Raw genomic sequence first — 13,145 nt, 5'->3', positions numbered from 1 at the left:
ATCTTAACCATCATCATCTGGCTTACTGTAATAACCTTTTCCTTCCAGCATTTTAATATGAAAATTATAAAACATCCAAAAATTTGAAAGAATTTTATATAACTAGCCATATTCTTAATTCCTAGGTTCCACCTTTAACATTTTACCACGCTTGCTTTTTCATTTATTATCTATCTGTGCCTTCCTCTGTCCACCCGTTCTATGATAATCTTTTCATTAGTCTCCCTGCTTCATTCCTTGTCCCATATTGTGTTTACACACATCAATCCAAATGATAGTTTAAGTCCGATTGTATCTCTTCTCTGCTCAGAACTCTGCTATGGCTGCCCATTTCACTGTTACTAACTCTGTGGTCTTTTGATCCTAAAAAGGAAAATTGCCTTGGTAATTTTCAGATTCCTATGAAATTGTGGATTCATTCTGAGTTTCTGTGTGATATTGCCATTTGTTTCACTGACAATGGAATTGACTTTTCTCTTGGAAGAAATAGAACAAACGGTAGTGCTTGTTCAGAGGGCTTCGATTAAAATCTTTATGCGTTCATTCCTGCCAAAGTCCTTTTCTTGCATTTTGCTTTCCATTTTAGCATATGTGTAAGTGTGAGTGTTATAAGCAAGACTAAGTCTAATTTCACAAGGGCTTTGCAAAATTAATTTTGTCTAATAGAATATGCTTTTGCTTTGATATTGTTAAAAATTAATGGTTAAAGAAAGAGCTAGTGAAATGTGTCAGCATGCAGAACAAAACTTTAAAATACATCTCTTGTTATATAGTGCATTGTCATGTGAAGGAGAAAAATGGAAGAAATGTTGATTCTGTTTGCAACCGATATTGATAGCTTTTATCAGCTTTAGAATAAAGTTCATTTTATGGTGTCACTTCTAAAAAAATTCAATTACCAATTTCATTTTTTCTTTCTTTTCTTTCCTACACTTGCTGGTTCTTCCAGGTTCCTCTTTTGTGTTTGTTTCGATCTCTTTCTTTCATTCTTGGAGGCTCTCTTTAAATGTCTGGTGATCTTTGGTAATATAATCATTCAAGAGTGAAGGATGAAAAAACCAATTAGTGGAAAATCATAGTAGCGTGATTTGGCATGGAACTGACTTTCTTATTGAGGAACCCAAAATATCAATCTCTAGAGGTCTTTTCTGGAAAAGGCAATGGCACCCCACTCCAGTACTCTTGCCTGGAAAACCCCATGGATGAGGAGCCTGGAAGGCTGCAGTCCAAGGGGTCGCTGATGGTCGGACACGACTGAGCGACTTCACTTCCAGTTTTCACTTTCATGCATCGGAGAAGGAAATGGCAACCCACTCCAGTGTTCTTGCCTGGAGAATCCCAGGGACGGGGGAGCCTGGTGGGCTGCCGTCTATGGGGTTGCACAGAGTCGGACATGACTAAAGTGACTTAGCAGCAGCGGCAGCAGCAGCAAAGGTCTTTTCTAAGGGCTTTACTTTCTCTGGAAAAGGATCCTCTGAAATCCCACCTTGTGGGTAGATCAAGTAGTTTGGGGAGCAGGTCCATCTACCAGTGCTCATGAAGTAGGTGGGGTAGGTGAGGGCTTGGAGTCCTGCTGTTGATGTGTATACTTGTCTGAAATCTTGCTCCAGTCTTGATGTTCAGCACACTCAGTTCCATTCATTTTCAGGCCTGTATTTCATCTTCAACTTCTGCAGTATCTCACTACCAATCCTAGACTTCTTTGGGATGCTTCAAAGATACAGGTGGAGAAGCTAGAGTTAATACAAAAGCCAGGAATCTTTGACAGCAGTTTAGGAACAAAGTCATGGGGTTGGGCTTCCCTGGTGGCTCAGACAGTAAAGAATCAGCCTGCAATGTGGGAACTTGGGTTTGATCCCTGGGTTGGAAATATCCCCTGGAGGAGGAAATGGCGGAGGAGCCTGGTGGGCTACAGTCCATGGGGTTGCAAAGAATTCTAAAATATGACTGAGCGACTAAGCACAGCACAATGGGATCATGGGCAGAGGTGATGGCAAAAGGAATGAATATATATATGAAAAAAACCCAAACCACTGCCAGTACTTACAACTTAAAGATCTCTTAAGGTTTTTTTGGGAGACTGGTATTATGGTAGTAACAAAGGCAGGGAACTTTTGCTGGGGGGATGATGAGCTTTAAAAATTGGATTGTGGAGTACTAGGGCAGAATTTCTAGGTTAAAATAGACCAATGAAAATGAAAAACAATTACTTCCTGAATGCATGCTTTCTAAATCTGTGCTGATTTCACACATCAGGTTTTATAGCATTGAAGGTTTTTATCCTTGTGTTTTTACTCTTCATTTTTATATTGTCATTAGCTTTTAATTTTTACTGCCAGGTAAGAAATGGGCTAATCTGGATAAAGTCATTTCCTGGATTGTAGTAAATACTGTTTATATACTGTAGTACATCTACCATAGTAAGCACTTAGTAGTGCTTACTACAGGTACTACTATAGTTTTAAGTTTCATGTGCTTCACTGAAATCCAATACGTAAAATGTGTATTATTCCCTTTCTGTAGTGGTGGACACTGCAGTTCAGAGCATTTGGGACTTGGCTGGGGCTTCCATGGTGACTCAGCTGGTAAAGAATCAGCCTGCAATGTGCGAGACGTGGGTTCAATCCCCGGGATGGGAAGATCCCCTGGAGAAGGGAAGGGCTACCTGCTCCAGTATTCTGGCCTGGAGAAGTCCACGGACTGTATAATCCATGGGATCACAAAGAGTTGGACATGACTGAGCAACTTTGACAAGGCCAACAGAAGACTCTTTTAGGAAGGTGGCTGCATTTGCTCAGAGTGCTGTTACCATGGTGGTGGTGGGTGGTTTAGCGGCACAGTTGGTATTGGCTGGTGAGTGACCGTGCTTTGTTGTGAAGTAGCAATATCATATCCAGAGAACTGCTACATGTTTGTTTTCTAAAAGTGTGGTGGATAATTAAGATGGATTATTCTGGCATTTTGTGCTGGTCATTAGAAAAATAGTATCTGAAAGCAGATAGGAGAGTGGACCTTAAAAATCAATGGATCTGGTAATTTGCATCAATTGCTTCTGGTCAAATATAGATGAAAAGATAAGTAATAACAGAATTAGGAAAAGTTAATGGGAAAAAGATGAAGAAACTTATTGCAAATATGTCATCAACTTTTCTTCTGTGAGCTTGTAGGCAGACTGGAGTTAATAATTGTCAGCTGCTAGGACAAGCTCAATATCTTAACTGACAAAAGGGAGATCCTTTACAATTCCTAGCTGGACCATAAATAACATGGTGCAGCTGAAAGAACAGAAAAAAGAACAGGGAGGTACCCCAGGGAAAATGTTGACATTTAAACCACTCTGTTAAAGAACTACCTACATGTACTTAACATGTCCTGCTCTGGTACATACACCTTCCGATCAAATTTTGAAGATGACGTAAAAGTCCCTTTCTCCCCACTGACAGTGCTTTTTTCAGTGCTGTTAGAACAGCAGGGCTCATTAGCAAACTGCATAATAATGGAAAATGAAGCCTTTTGAACTACCAAAAGGACTTTTAGCAATCCTTTCTACAAATTTCTGACAAACTCTAGAGTTTTTCTAATATCCCATTTGTGTCAACAGAGTATTTTTCTCATTATGAAGCTATAGATATACAGTTTCATAGCAAATGGATTGGAGAACTGACCCTGAACTAAGTAATACCTTATTCCTCACTTGTCATTTCATCAAAATAAAAGCATTTTTCTTATTGCAGCAGAAATAGGCATTCATCACTTGAAATTTTAAAAATACAGATAAGTGAAAGGAAGAAAATATTTAATAAAAATCACTAATAATTCCATCAATTAGAAAAAGATTTCTATTCAGATTTCACTTTTGAGTTGTAAAAATTCTAATCATACTAATCTGAAGTAAATACGAAGATTTCTCTTAAAAAGGAAACTGCTCTAGTGTTTTGAGGTTTTAGAGATACCGGATGCATATTAAGATATATTGCATAAGCAAACCACAGTCATTTCAAAATAGCTTATGACATTTATAAAAGCACATGCATTAATTTACATGGATTTTAAAAACACAGTTTCGCATGCTTCTTCTTGATCTCTGAGTCTTCAATGCCACTACGTGAATTCTCTACCTAAACTCTGGTGTGTCCCTGAAGATGATTCATTATTTTCCTTCCGAACCCCGATGTTACATAATTGTAACCTTTATTTGAAAAGGAAAAGTAAGGCCATGAGGACTGCATGGGAAGAGACCGCGTTTGTCTTGTAATCCCACCAGTGAAGGCGGCCTTTGTGCTCCGCGCGGGGAAGGCAAATGGCAGGATGGCCCTCGGGATTTTAACTGATAGACACTTGTGACTTGTTGAGTACCTGGCCCAGCCTCATTCCTCTTTCTGCATTCCCTTTCTCATACTCTTTCTAGCTTCTCAATTTGGATCCAGAGGCATCTCTCAAAGCTTTTCTTCTCTATTCTGTTCCAGTTTTTCATGAGCCCCATATAGTAAGTATATTCCTCTCTGGAGATGTTAACTGTTTCTCACCCAAAACAATTACATTGGAAATGTCATCATACCTTGTCTTCAGTCAGATCCTCTTGACCTCTGTAGCATGTTTTGATAAATAATTGTACTAAAACAATATTTGGATCAATAATCTAACACTTGTAATTGATTCCACCTTCATAGCTTGGTTTTACTTTTTTCTTTTTTCTAAATTTTTTTTGGCTGCACCCCAGCTCACGGGATCATAGTTCCCCAACCACAGGCCGTTGTACTCCAACCCAGGCCGTTGTACTCCAACCCAGGCCCTTGGCAGTGAGAGCACGGAGTCTTAACCACTAGACCACCAGGAAGTTCCCTGGTTTTACTTTTTATTTACATTTTTTAGAAACCCTAGAAAAATTACTACATTTTATTGACTTGTTCATTAATAAAATTTCACTGTTAATAACAGAAATGTCTGAGACAAATAGTTATTTTTAAGGTCTATACTTTCTTTTTACAAATACTATTTTTTCCTATGGCTTTAAGATAGAAAACAGTGGAACCTACATGCCAGTCTAGCACAGGAACATTTTCTTGATTCTCTGGTTATCAATTTGCTGTCTGTGGTTCTGTTTTTAAGTTTTTTCTCCTACATTTGATATTTTATATTTATTTAATATTGAATGGCAATGAGTAGCTCTCAGAGACATTCTTACTAATACTCCTGTATTAGCCTAATAATGCTTACAGGACTATTTGGAGTGAGATGCTGTTTTATATTAAGTACACTGCTGGTATCACATCTGTCTCTGATTCATGTGATGGGATGTGCCCTCTCCTTTGCTTCCATAGCACCTTCTACATACATTTCTTAGAAGAATTCTTTCAATATGTGTTCACTTGTCATTCTCAAAAGATTGAATTCCTTAAGAGCAGTGCATAGCATATATAAATGCTAGCTGAGTAAGTGAAAGAAGGAACTAATGAAATGTAAAGAGTCAACTCATTAGAAAAGACTCTGATGCTGGGAAAGATTGAAAGCAAAAGAAGAGAGCAGCAGAGGATGAGATGGTTAGATAGCATCACTGACTCAATGGTCATGAATCTAAGCAAACTCTGGGAGATAGTGAAGGACAGAGAAGCCTGATGTGCTGCAGTCCACGGTGTCACAACCAGTTGGACACGACTTAGCGATTGAACATCAACAAAGCTAGCTATATGAGGTACCAACCTGTTTTAGCTAAGAGCATGAACTCTGAAACCAAAACCACGTGGATTCAAATCTCAACTCCATCATTTAGTACGGTATGTCCACGGACAGGGCTTCCCTGGTGGCTTAGCTGGTAAGGAATCACATGCAATGTGGGAGACCTGGGTTCAATCCCTGGGTTGGGAAGGTATGTTTATGACATTTGTGCATCTCAGTTTTGTCATTTCAAATATGGGATAATTACCGTACCTAACTCATACAGTTGTGCTTAGAACAGTATCTCTATATAAGTAACTGTATCTCTATACAGTAACTGCTGTATATGTGTTTGCTACTATTGCTATTGTCCTTTTATTTAATAGCCCTGGCGTGGAATAGCAGGTGCCATTAGGAAATTGATTCTGGAATTCAGGATTTCTCCTGTCATCATGAAGAAGTATTTCCTTTCCACTTTGGGTTCAGGAGCTTTCGGTATGGAAAGAGGCAGAGGTGGTCTTTAGTACATCAAAAACTGAGGACATTTGTACCTTTATCAATGATCAGGCTGCACAGACTGGCCAGAACTAACAAGGAGCTTTTTATTTCAATCAGAATTGTATCAACTTAGCACAGGAACAGGAGAAGGAAATGGCAACCCACTCCAGTGTTCTTGCCTGGAGAATCCCAGGGATGGGAGCCTGGTGGGCTGCCGTCTATGGGGTCGCACAGAGTCGGGCACGACTGAGGTGACTTAGCGGCAGCAGCAGCATAGGAACAATATTACCTCAGGGAGACTCTGATTCATCTTACTTCTGGAGGATAAAACAAATTAATTATTAATTATTAATTAATAAGCATAGTTTCTTTGGTAGGTAAAAATCTTTAACAACAGTGATCCATGGGAGTGATGATAAAGGAGCTTTAGATAAACAGAGTAGGAAGACGGGATTGAAAGATTTTTGAAGTCTGGCTCAACTGTTGGATATTTAATGATTTTTGTCTTGTCATTTTGAAAAAGTGGTCTATTAGATATGATTGATTGTATCTAGCTCTTGGCCTCAGGTTTATTTATTTTTTAGTTCCCCTCCTCAACATTTTATTATGAAGAATTTCTAATACACATCGATGTTGAAAGATTTAACAGTGAATACTCATGTGTTCAACACAAAGATTCTGCCATTATTGGTTTTCTATACTTTGTTGATCACGTATCTGTACACTTAACCATGCCTCTTTCCATCCCTGATACATTTTGTCTTCTTGTATATTTGGTTAGGTTTATTTTGATAAGAAAGTCATCATCTGAATGGGAGAAGTCAATGATTTATTCTCAGCCCCCAGGATAGTAATAGCATACACATACATGAAGCAGTACTTTTAAAAAGTTGATGGTAAGAATTACTCTTACTGGAAGGATTTCTCAAGAGTTAAAGTGGGGGTAGAGTAGAAAATGTGAGAGCGAGTGAGAGTGAAAGTCGCTCAGTGGGGTCCGACTCTTTGCTACCCCATAGACTATACAGTCCATGGAATTCTCCAGGCCAGAATACCGGAGTGGGTAGTCTTTTCCTTCTCCAAAGGATCTTCCCAACCCAGGGATCGAATCCAGGTCTCCCGCATTGCAGGCATATTCTTTACCAGCTGAGCCACAAGAGAAACTCAAGAATACTGGAGAAAAATAAGGACTTGGGAAAATAATTCAGTAAATAGGTAACCCATGAAAACATTCTTTTTCATACAGTATTTTTAGTTTCACTTTGCAAACTACACAGAACCAATTGTTATTGTTTCCAGTAAATGACAACCATCATGGAGCAGAAAAGGAAGTAAGTTAAATGGAAAGTTTTAAAGAAAATCCCTATAGGTGGAGGCCAATAATATAATACAAAGACCTAAGATATCAGTTTGTGTCAGCTTTACATCCTCTGGACAACTTACAGAATGTAATTGTGTAGCTTTCCTTTTCACTGGTAGTACAGAATCCACAATGCTAGCCCTTGTGGAGTTCTGCCCGCAACTCTGAAGGGCCTGAATAGATCATAGGGCAAAATCTTGATTATGACTCAGAAAAGAAGGCGTAGTCACTTTGTTCCTCATAAACTAAGCACTCACTCACTAGAAAGCTGTGATTCTTTTGGAGGGCGATTTCTGGTTGCTGTTGTTTTCTGACAGTGCATGTTTACTGGAAATGCAGAGCTGCAGAGTACTAATGAGCATTTATCCCTTCTATTTTTAGTTCACTTCTTTAACTGCGATGAACATGATATAATCTCACTGAGTCAAAGGATGGCATCTAGTCCTGTGCTTCCCGCCGAAGACCAACAGGTTTCCTTGGGCATTGATGATCTCCATTTTTCATTGCAAGGTAATTAAGATTGGTTGGGGTAACCCCATGGCAACTATGCAAACCTCACTGTCACCTGTTCTCAAATTGTACGGCTTTCTGTCTCTGTTATGGTAAAATCTATACATGTTGTTGTTGTGTTAGTCGCTCAGTTGTGTCTGACTCTTTGCAACCTCATGGACTGTAGCTCGCCAGACTTCTCTGTCCATAGAATTCTCTAGGCAAGAACACTAGAGTGCGTAGCCTTGCCTTCTCCAGGGGATCTTCCTGACCCAAGGATCAAACCCTGGTCTCCTTCATTTCAGGCGGATTCTTTACCATCTGAGCCACCAGGGAAGCCCAAAATGTATACCTATGTCTGTATTTTTCCATTTGTAGAAGCTTTAAGTATACTTCAGTATCTTTATTGCTCTCTCAGCTGCTTAGGAAAATAAGGAATACCTAAAAGGAATTTGGTATTTTGGTTTTTTACTCTTCAGTGCGTGTGTTTTTTTTTGCAATGAAAATTAAATAGTTAGTTGCAGGATATAAAATCAACACACAGAAATCCCTTGCATTCCTATACACTAATAATGAGAAAACAGAAAGAGAAATTAAGGAAACAATTCCATTCACCATTGCAACGAAAAGAATAAAATACTTAGGAATATATCTACCTAAAGAAACTAAAGACCTATATATAGAAAACTATAAAACACTGGTGAAAGAAATCAAAGAGGACACTAATAGATGGAGAAATATACCATGTTCATGGATTGGAAGAATCAATATAGTGAAAATGAGTGTACTACCCAAAGCAATTTATAGATTCAATGCAATCCCTATCAAGCTACCAACAGTATTCTTCACAGAGCTAGAACAAATAATTTCACAATTTGTATGGAAATACAAAAAACCTCGAATAGCCAAAGCGATCTTGAGAAAGAAAAATGGAACTGGAGGAATCAATCTACCTGACTTCAGGCTCTACTACAAAGCCACAGTTATCAAGACAGTATGGTACTGGCACAAAGACAGAAATATAGATCAATGGAACAAAATAGAAAGCCCAGAGATAAATCCACGCACATATGGACACCCTATCTTTGACAAAGGAGGTAAGAATATACAATGGATTAAAGACAATCTCTTTAACAAGTGGTGCTGGGAAATCTGGTCAACCACTTGTAAAAGAATGAAACTAGAACACTTTCTAACACCATATACAAAAAAAAAAAAAAAGAAAATTAAATAGTTAATCATAGTTCGCTTGTCATTGTTTACACTTATTTTACATCTTTTTGTAAATCCTCTTTTAAATGTAATATGCTATTTTTGTCCTAATAAAAAGGAATAACAGTAATACTAAAAGTGAATGAACTTCCAGTCACATGAATTATGTATGAATTTATATGAGTACTGTCTATTTTTTTCATGCTTCTTGGCAATCTTTGTTATGTATTTTGAAAATTCATTAATCACTAGACTCTACCTTTGCTGCAAATCTTAGAGCCAAGTAAAGTTAGCTAGTGTAGAAAAAATAAGGCTATAGCAAGTCTTTGAAAATATTTATATAACTCTGTGTTTTAAAGTAGTATACGGATTATTGACAGTATTGTGTAACATTCTTAGAATGTCACTTAGAAGCCATAGCCATAGGTTTGAGTCACTTGTTTTTAAAAATTTTTAATTTATTATTCTAAAATTGAAATATAATAGACATACTACAATGTATCAGTTTCAGGTGTACAATATAACAAAATTCAATATTTGTTTACCTTGTGAAATAATCACCAAAATAAGTCTAATTAATATCTGTCATCTTACATAGTTGCAGAATTTTGTTCTTGTGATGAGGACTTTTAAGATTTACTCTCTTAGCAACTTTTAAATATGTAAAGTATTGTTAACTATAGTTGCCATGCTTTGCATGTGAGTAACAATAACTCATGTGACCTAAAACGTGTCAGGAAGATAGTGCATCAATAAATGGTCAGGTAAATCCAGTTTCTTTCTTTTTCCTGAATCAATTGATCCTGATATTTATTTATTTATTTTTTCGTTCTGGTTTTATTGAGATATAATTGATGTACAGCACTGATGAGTTGAGGGTGTACAGCCTAATGATTTGACTTACATAAATCATGAAATGAATATCACAGGTTAGTGAACATCCATCATCTCATATAGATGCAAAATCAAAGAAATAGGAGAAATTTAGTTCTATTTGATGAGAACACTTAGAATTTACTCTCTTAACAACTTTCATATACCATAGAGTAGTGTTAATTATATTTATCATGTACATTACACCTCTGATACTTATTTATCTTAAACCGTGTGGAAGTGAAAGTGAAGTCGCTCAGTCGTGTCAAACTCTTTGCAACCCCATGGACTGTAGCCTACTAGGCTCCTCAACTAGACTTAATTTAGCGGGCCTTTTGAAACTTATAGGTATATTTAATTACTGTGTTATGTAACAGGAGCTAATATAGTGTTGGAAGTCAATAAAACTTCAAAAACAACCAATCAAACATACGAACTCATAGGAAAAGATCAGACTTGTTGCCAGTTGTGGCAGGGGTGGTGGAGTTGGCTGAAGGCAGTCACAAGGCACAGACTTCTAAACGCAAACCTAATTTCAAATGCTGGCTCTGACACTTACCACTTCTTTGAACTCAGATAAGAGACTTTATCTTTTTTGAGTCTCCGTTTCCTCGTATTTAAAATATGGGTGATAATGCCTATCTTGCCCCTGTGCTTTGAGGATGAACATTATGCAGGCTTAGCACAATGCCTGCCAGATACAGAGTAGGAACTCAGTAACTGCATCATAATTTCTTTGTATATATTGCAGTTCAAGTCTTTGTTCCAAAGGATTTTTGTGCAGGAGCACAAGGCTAGAGTAGACACTGTGTGCTGGATAGGAAATAATTGTAAACCAGAAGTCTGGTTTTCATTGACTTGTGTTTTGTTTTGTTTTGACATTTCTATTCAACTCCGGGAAATAGTGGAGGTCAGAGGAGCCTGGTGTGCTGCAGTCCGTGGGGTCACAAAGAGGCGGACATGACTTAGCGACTGAACAACAACAACAACAATTCAATGGCTTCGCATCACATGTACAATGAAGTCGAAACTTCGTGGTGTGGCTCACACATACTGTTTGCTGTGCACCTTTCCCTGTGCCCTCCTCTCCTACAAGCACCCTGTTCTCCAGTCCCACAGGCCCCTGAGGAGTCATACCCACACCACCCCACCGACTGCTTGTGTGCTTTTGTTAAGGTGGTTGTCGCTCCCCTGCCATCTCCTCCCACAAGAGTCCAGCTCATCCAGTCCTCCCATGTCCCTGTTCATCCCAAACTTAGCCAGACTCAGCTCCTCCACAAGCCCCACTCTTCCTTTGGCCAAGATTTACGCTTCTCTTTTCTCCCATAGCAGAGAAGGCAAAGGCACCCCACTCCAGTACTCTTGCCTGGAAAATCCCATGGATGGAGGAGCCTGGTGGGCTACAGTCCATGGGGTTGCTGAGGGTCGGACACGGCTGAGCGACTTCACTTTCACTTTTCACTTTCATGCATTGGAGAAGGAAATGGCAACCCACTCCAGTGTTCTTGCCTGGAGAATCCCAGGGACGGGGGAGCCTGGTGGGCTGCCGTCTATGGGGTCGCACAGAGTCGGACACGACTGAAGTGACTTAACAGTTTCTCCCATAGCACCTACTTTAGCACTTATAATAGTGTTCATATTATAAGTGTTATATTTAAAAATGCTTTCTTCCCCATTGCAGAGTTTTATGCAGCATGCTCTAGCTTACACATCACCCTTTTGTACATTATCTCATTTGATCCTCACACCCACACTGTAAGGTAGATATTTTATCTTCCAGATACAGGGAAGGAAGCTGTGGCTCACAAAGGTGGAATTACTCTCCCAGGGTTACACAGCTAGCGAGCAGCAGAGCTAGGTTTTGACCTGGAGGATAGCTCTCTTTCCACTGCACCACACCCACTCTGACACAGTTCAGAGAACAACCTGAAAGAGGAAATTTCCCTAACAACTTTCTTTGAAAAGTGCACATAAATCTTAGCTTTAATTTTAGTCAACCCATAGCAAACTTTTATTTTTTTAATTTTTACAGCCAATATGGATGGGCATTTTTAAGTAACATTAATCTCAGGTTCACAAATAGCTCAAAATAATGAACAAATTACTGGTAAATGAGTGTTTCCTATAGCATGTTTTTAATAAAATTTGGTTATTACAGTTTTTTACAGTAGGAGATGAGTGTGGGCTGTTTGGCAGTGGAAATGTGATATACATGTGCTGCCAGTGTGAATGATTTGCCTTCATGGTCTCTTTAGAGGACTGTAGAGCTGGGTATATTGCTCTATAGGGGGAGAGGTGGAAAGCCAATACTATAATCTAGTTGGCTTTACACGAAACAAGAGCTGCTCACATTAGCTACGTACCCTCAACAGAGGAGTTCCCGTGACTGTAGAATGAAGGCTTAATGGTGAAATGAATGGGTTTCCCAAAGTTAAGTTCTATATTGTTATTAGCAGATTTACAATGATTCTTCTGGCTTGAATTCTTTCTGGTTGAAAGAGAAAGAAAGCAAGGAGGAAGAGAAGAAGGAAGGAAAGAACTTGTATGTACTTCTGACGGTAACTTTGGTTTCATTGCAGGATTGTTAGCTATGTAGACAAAAAATTGATAGATAACATTATGAACATTAGTTACTTCCAAACTGCAGGCTGTTGGCAGTAGTCTTAAAAGCATTCAGCTCTGTCCACTCTGTAAGCCGACTTGTATTTCACAAAATTCACACGTGCTTAATGATCCTTGGAGTAATAGGAAAAAGAGATTTTATGTAAAATGAGAGGCTCAGGATGACTGCTCATAAGAAAGGTTTTTCCTCCTCATTTCAGAGCCTTTTTAAAAGGAAGAAAGAGGCCTATTTAACTAACAATGCCTGTTTTATTTTAACCAAAAAGTTACATAAGATGAGACAGTTACTGCCACACCTTGCCTGCAAATAATATGCTCAAGGAAAGATTAAAATGTCTGCATTGAAATGTGGTGAATCATTGTTGATATCCTATGAAAACCAGGTATCTTATGTGTTCAGGGCCAACAAGGCATCAGACCTAAGGAATCAGGCAGTGCC

The 13,145-nt window shown here is 38.6% G+C and overlaps 1 protein-coding gene across 16 annotated transcripts in view; it reads left to right on the top strand.

The window, feature by feature from the left end:
• The window catches only part of SYNE2 (spectrin repeat containing nuclear envelope protein 2), a 326,831-nt gene that overhangs the window by 45,425 nt on the left and 268,261 nt on the right, over positions 1–13,145 (top strand). For 15 of the 16 annotated variants that reach the window (XR_015134181.1, XM_086320332.1, XM_086320324.1 and 12 more), the window contains exon 2: positions 7,892–8,020. The exons of the other annotated variant lie outside the window; for it this stretch is intronic. Coding sequence is in view for 14 of the 15 variants with exons in the window: in XM_086320332.1 (XP_086176458.1) it covers positions 7,942–8,020 (79 nt within the window). In the remaining variant the exon portion in view is untranslated. The remainder of the gene's footprint in view (positions 1–7,891; positions 8,021–13,145) is intronic. 16 annotated transcript variants of the gene reach the window in all.

The sequence above is a fragment of the Bos grunniens genome, chromosome 10, assembly GCF_055505025.1.
Source record: "Bos grunniens cultivar Pamir isolate PY7600 chromosome 10, Bosgru_T2T1.0, whole genome shotgun sequence".
Lineage (NCBI taxonomy): Eukaryota > Metazoa > Chordata > Mammalia > Artiodactyla > Bovidae > Bos > Bos grunniens.
The sequence above is the reverse complement of the archived record's forward strand: the minus strand, read 5'-3'. Positions and strand labels throughout refer to the sequence as shown.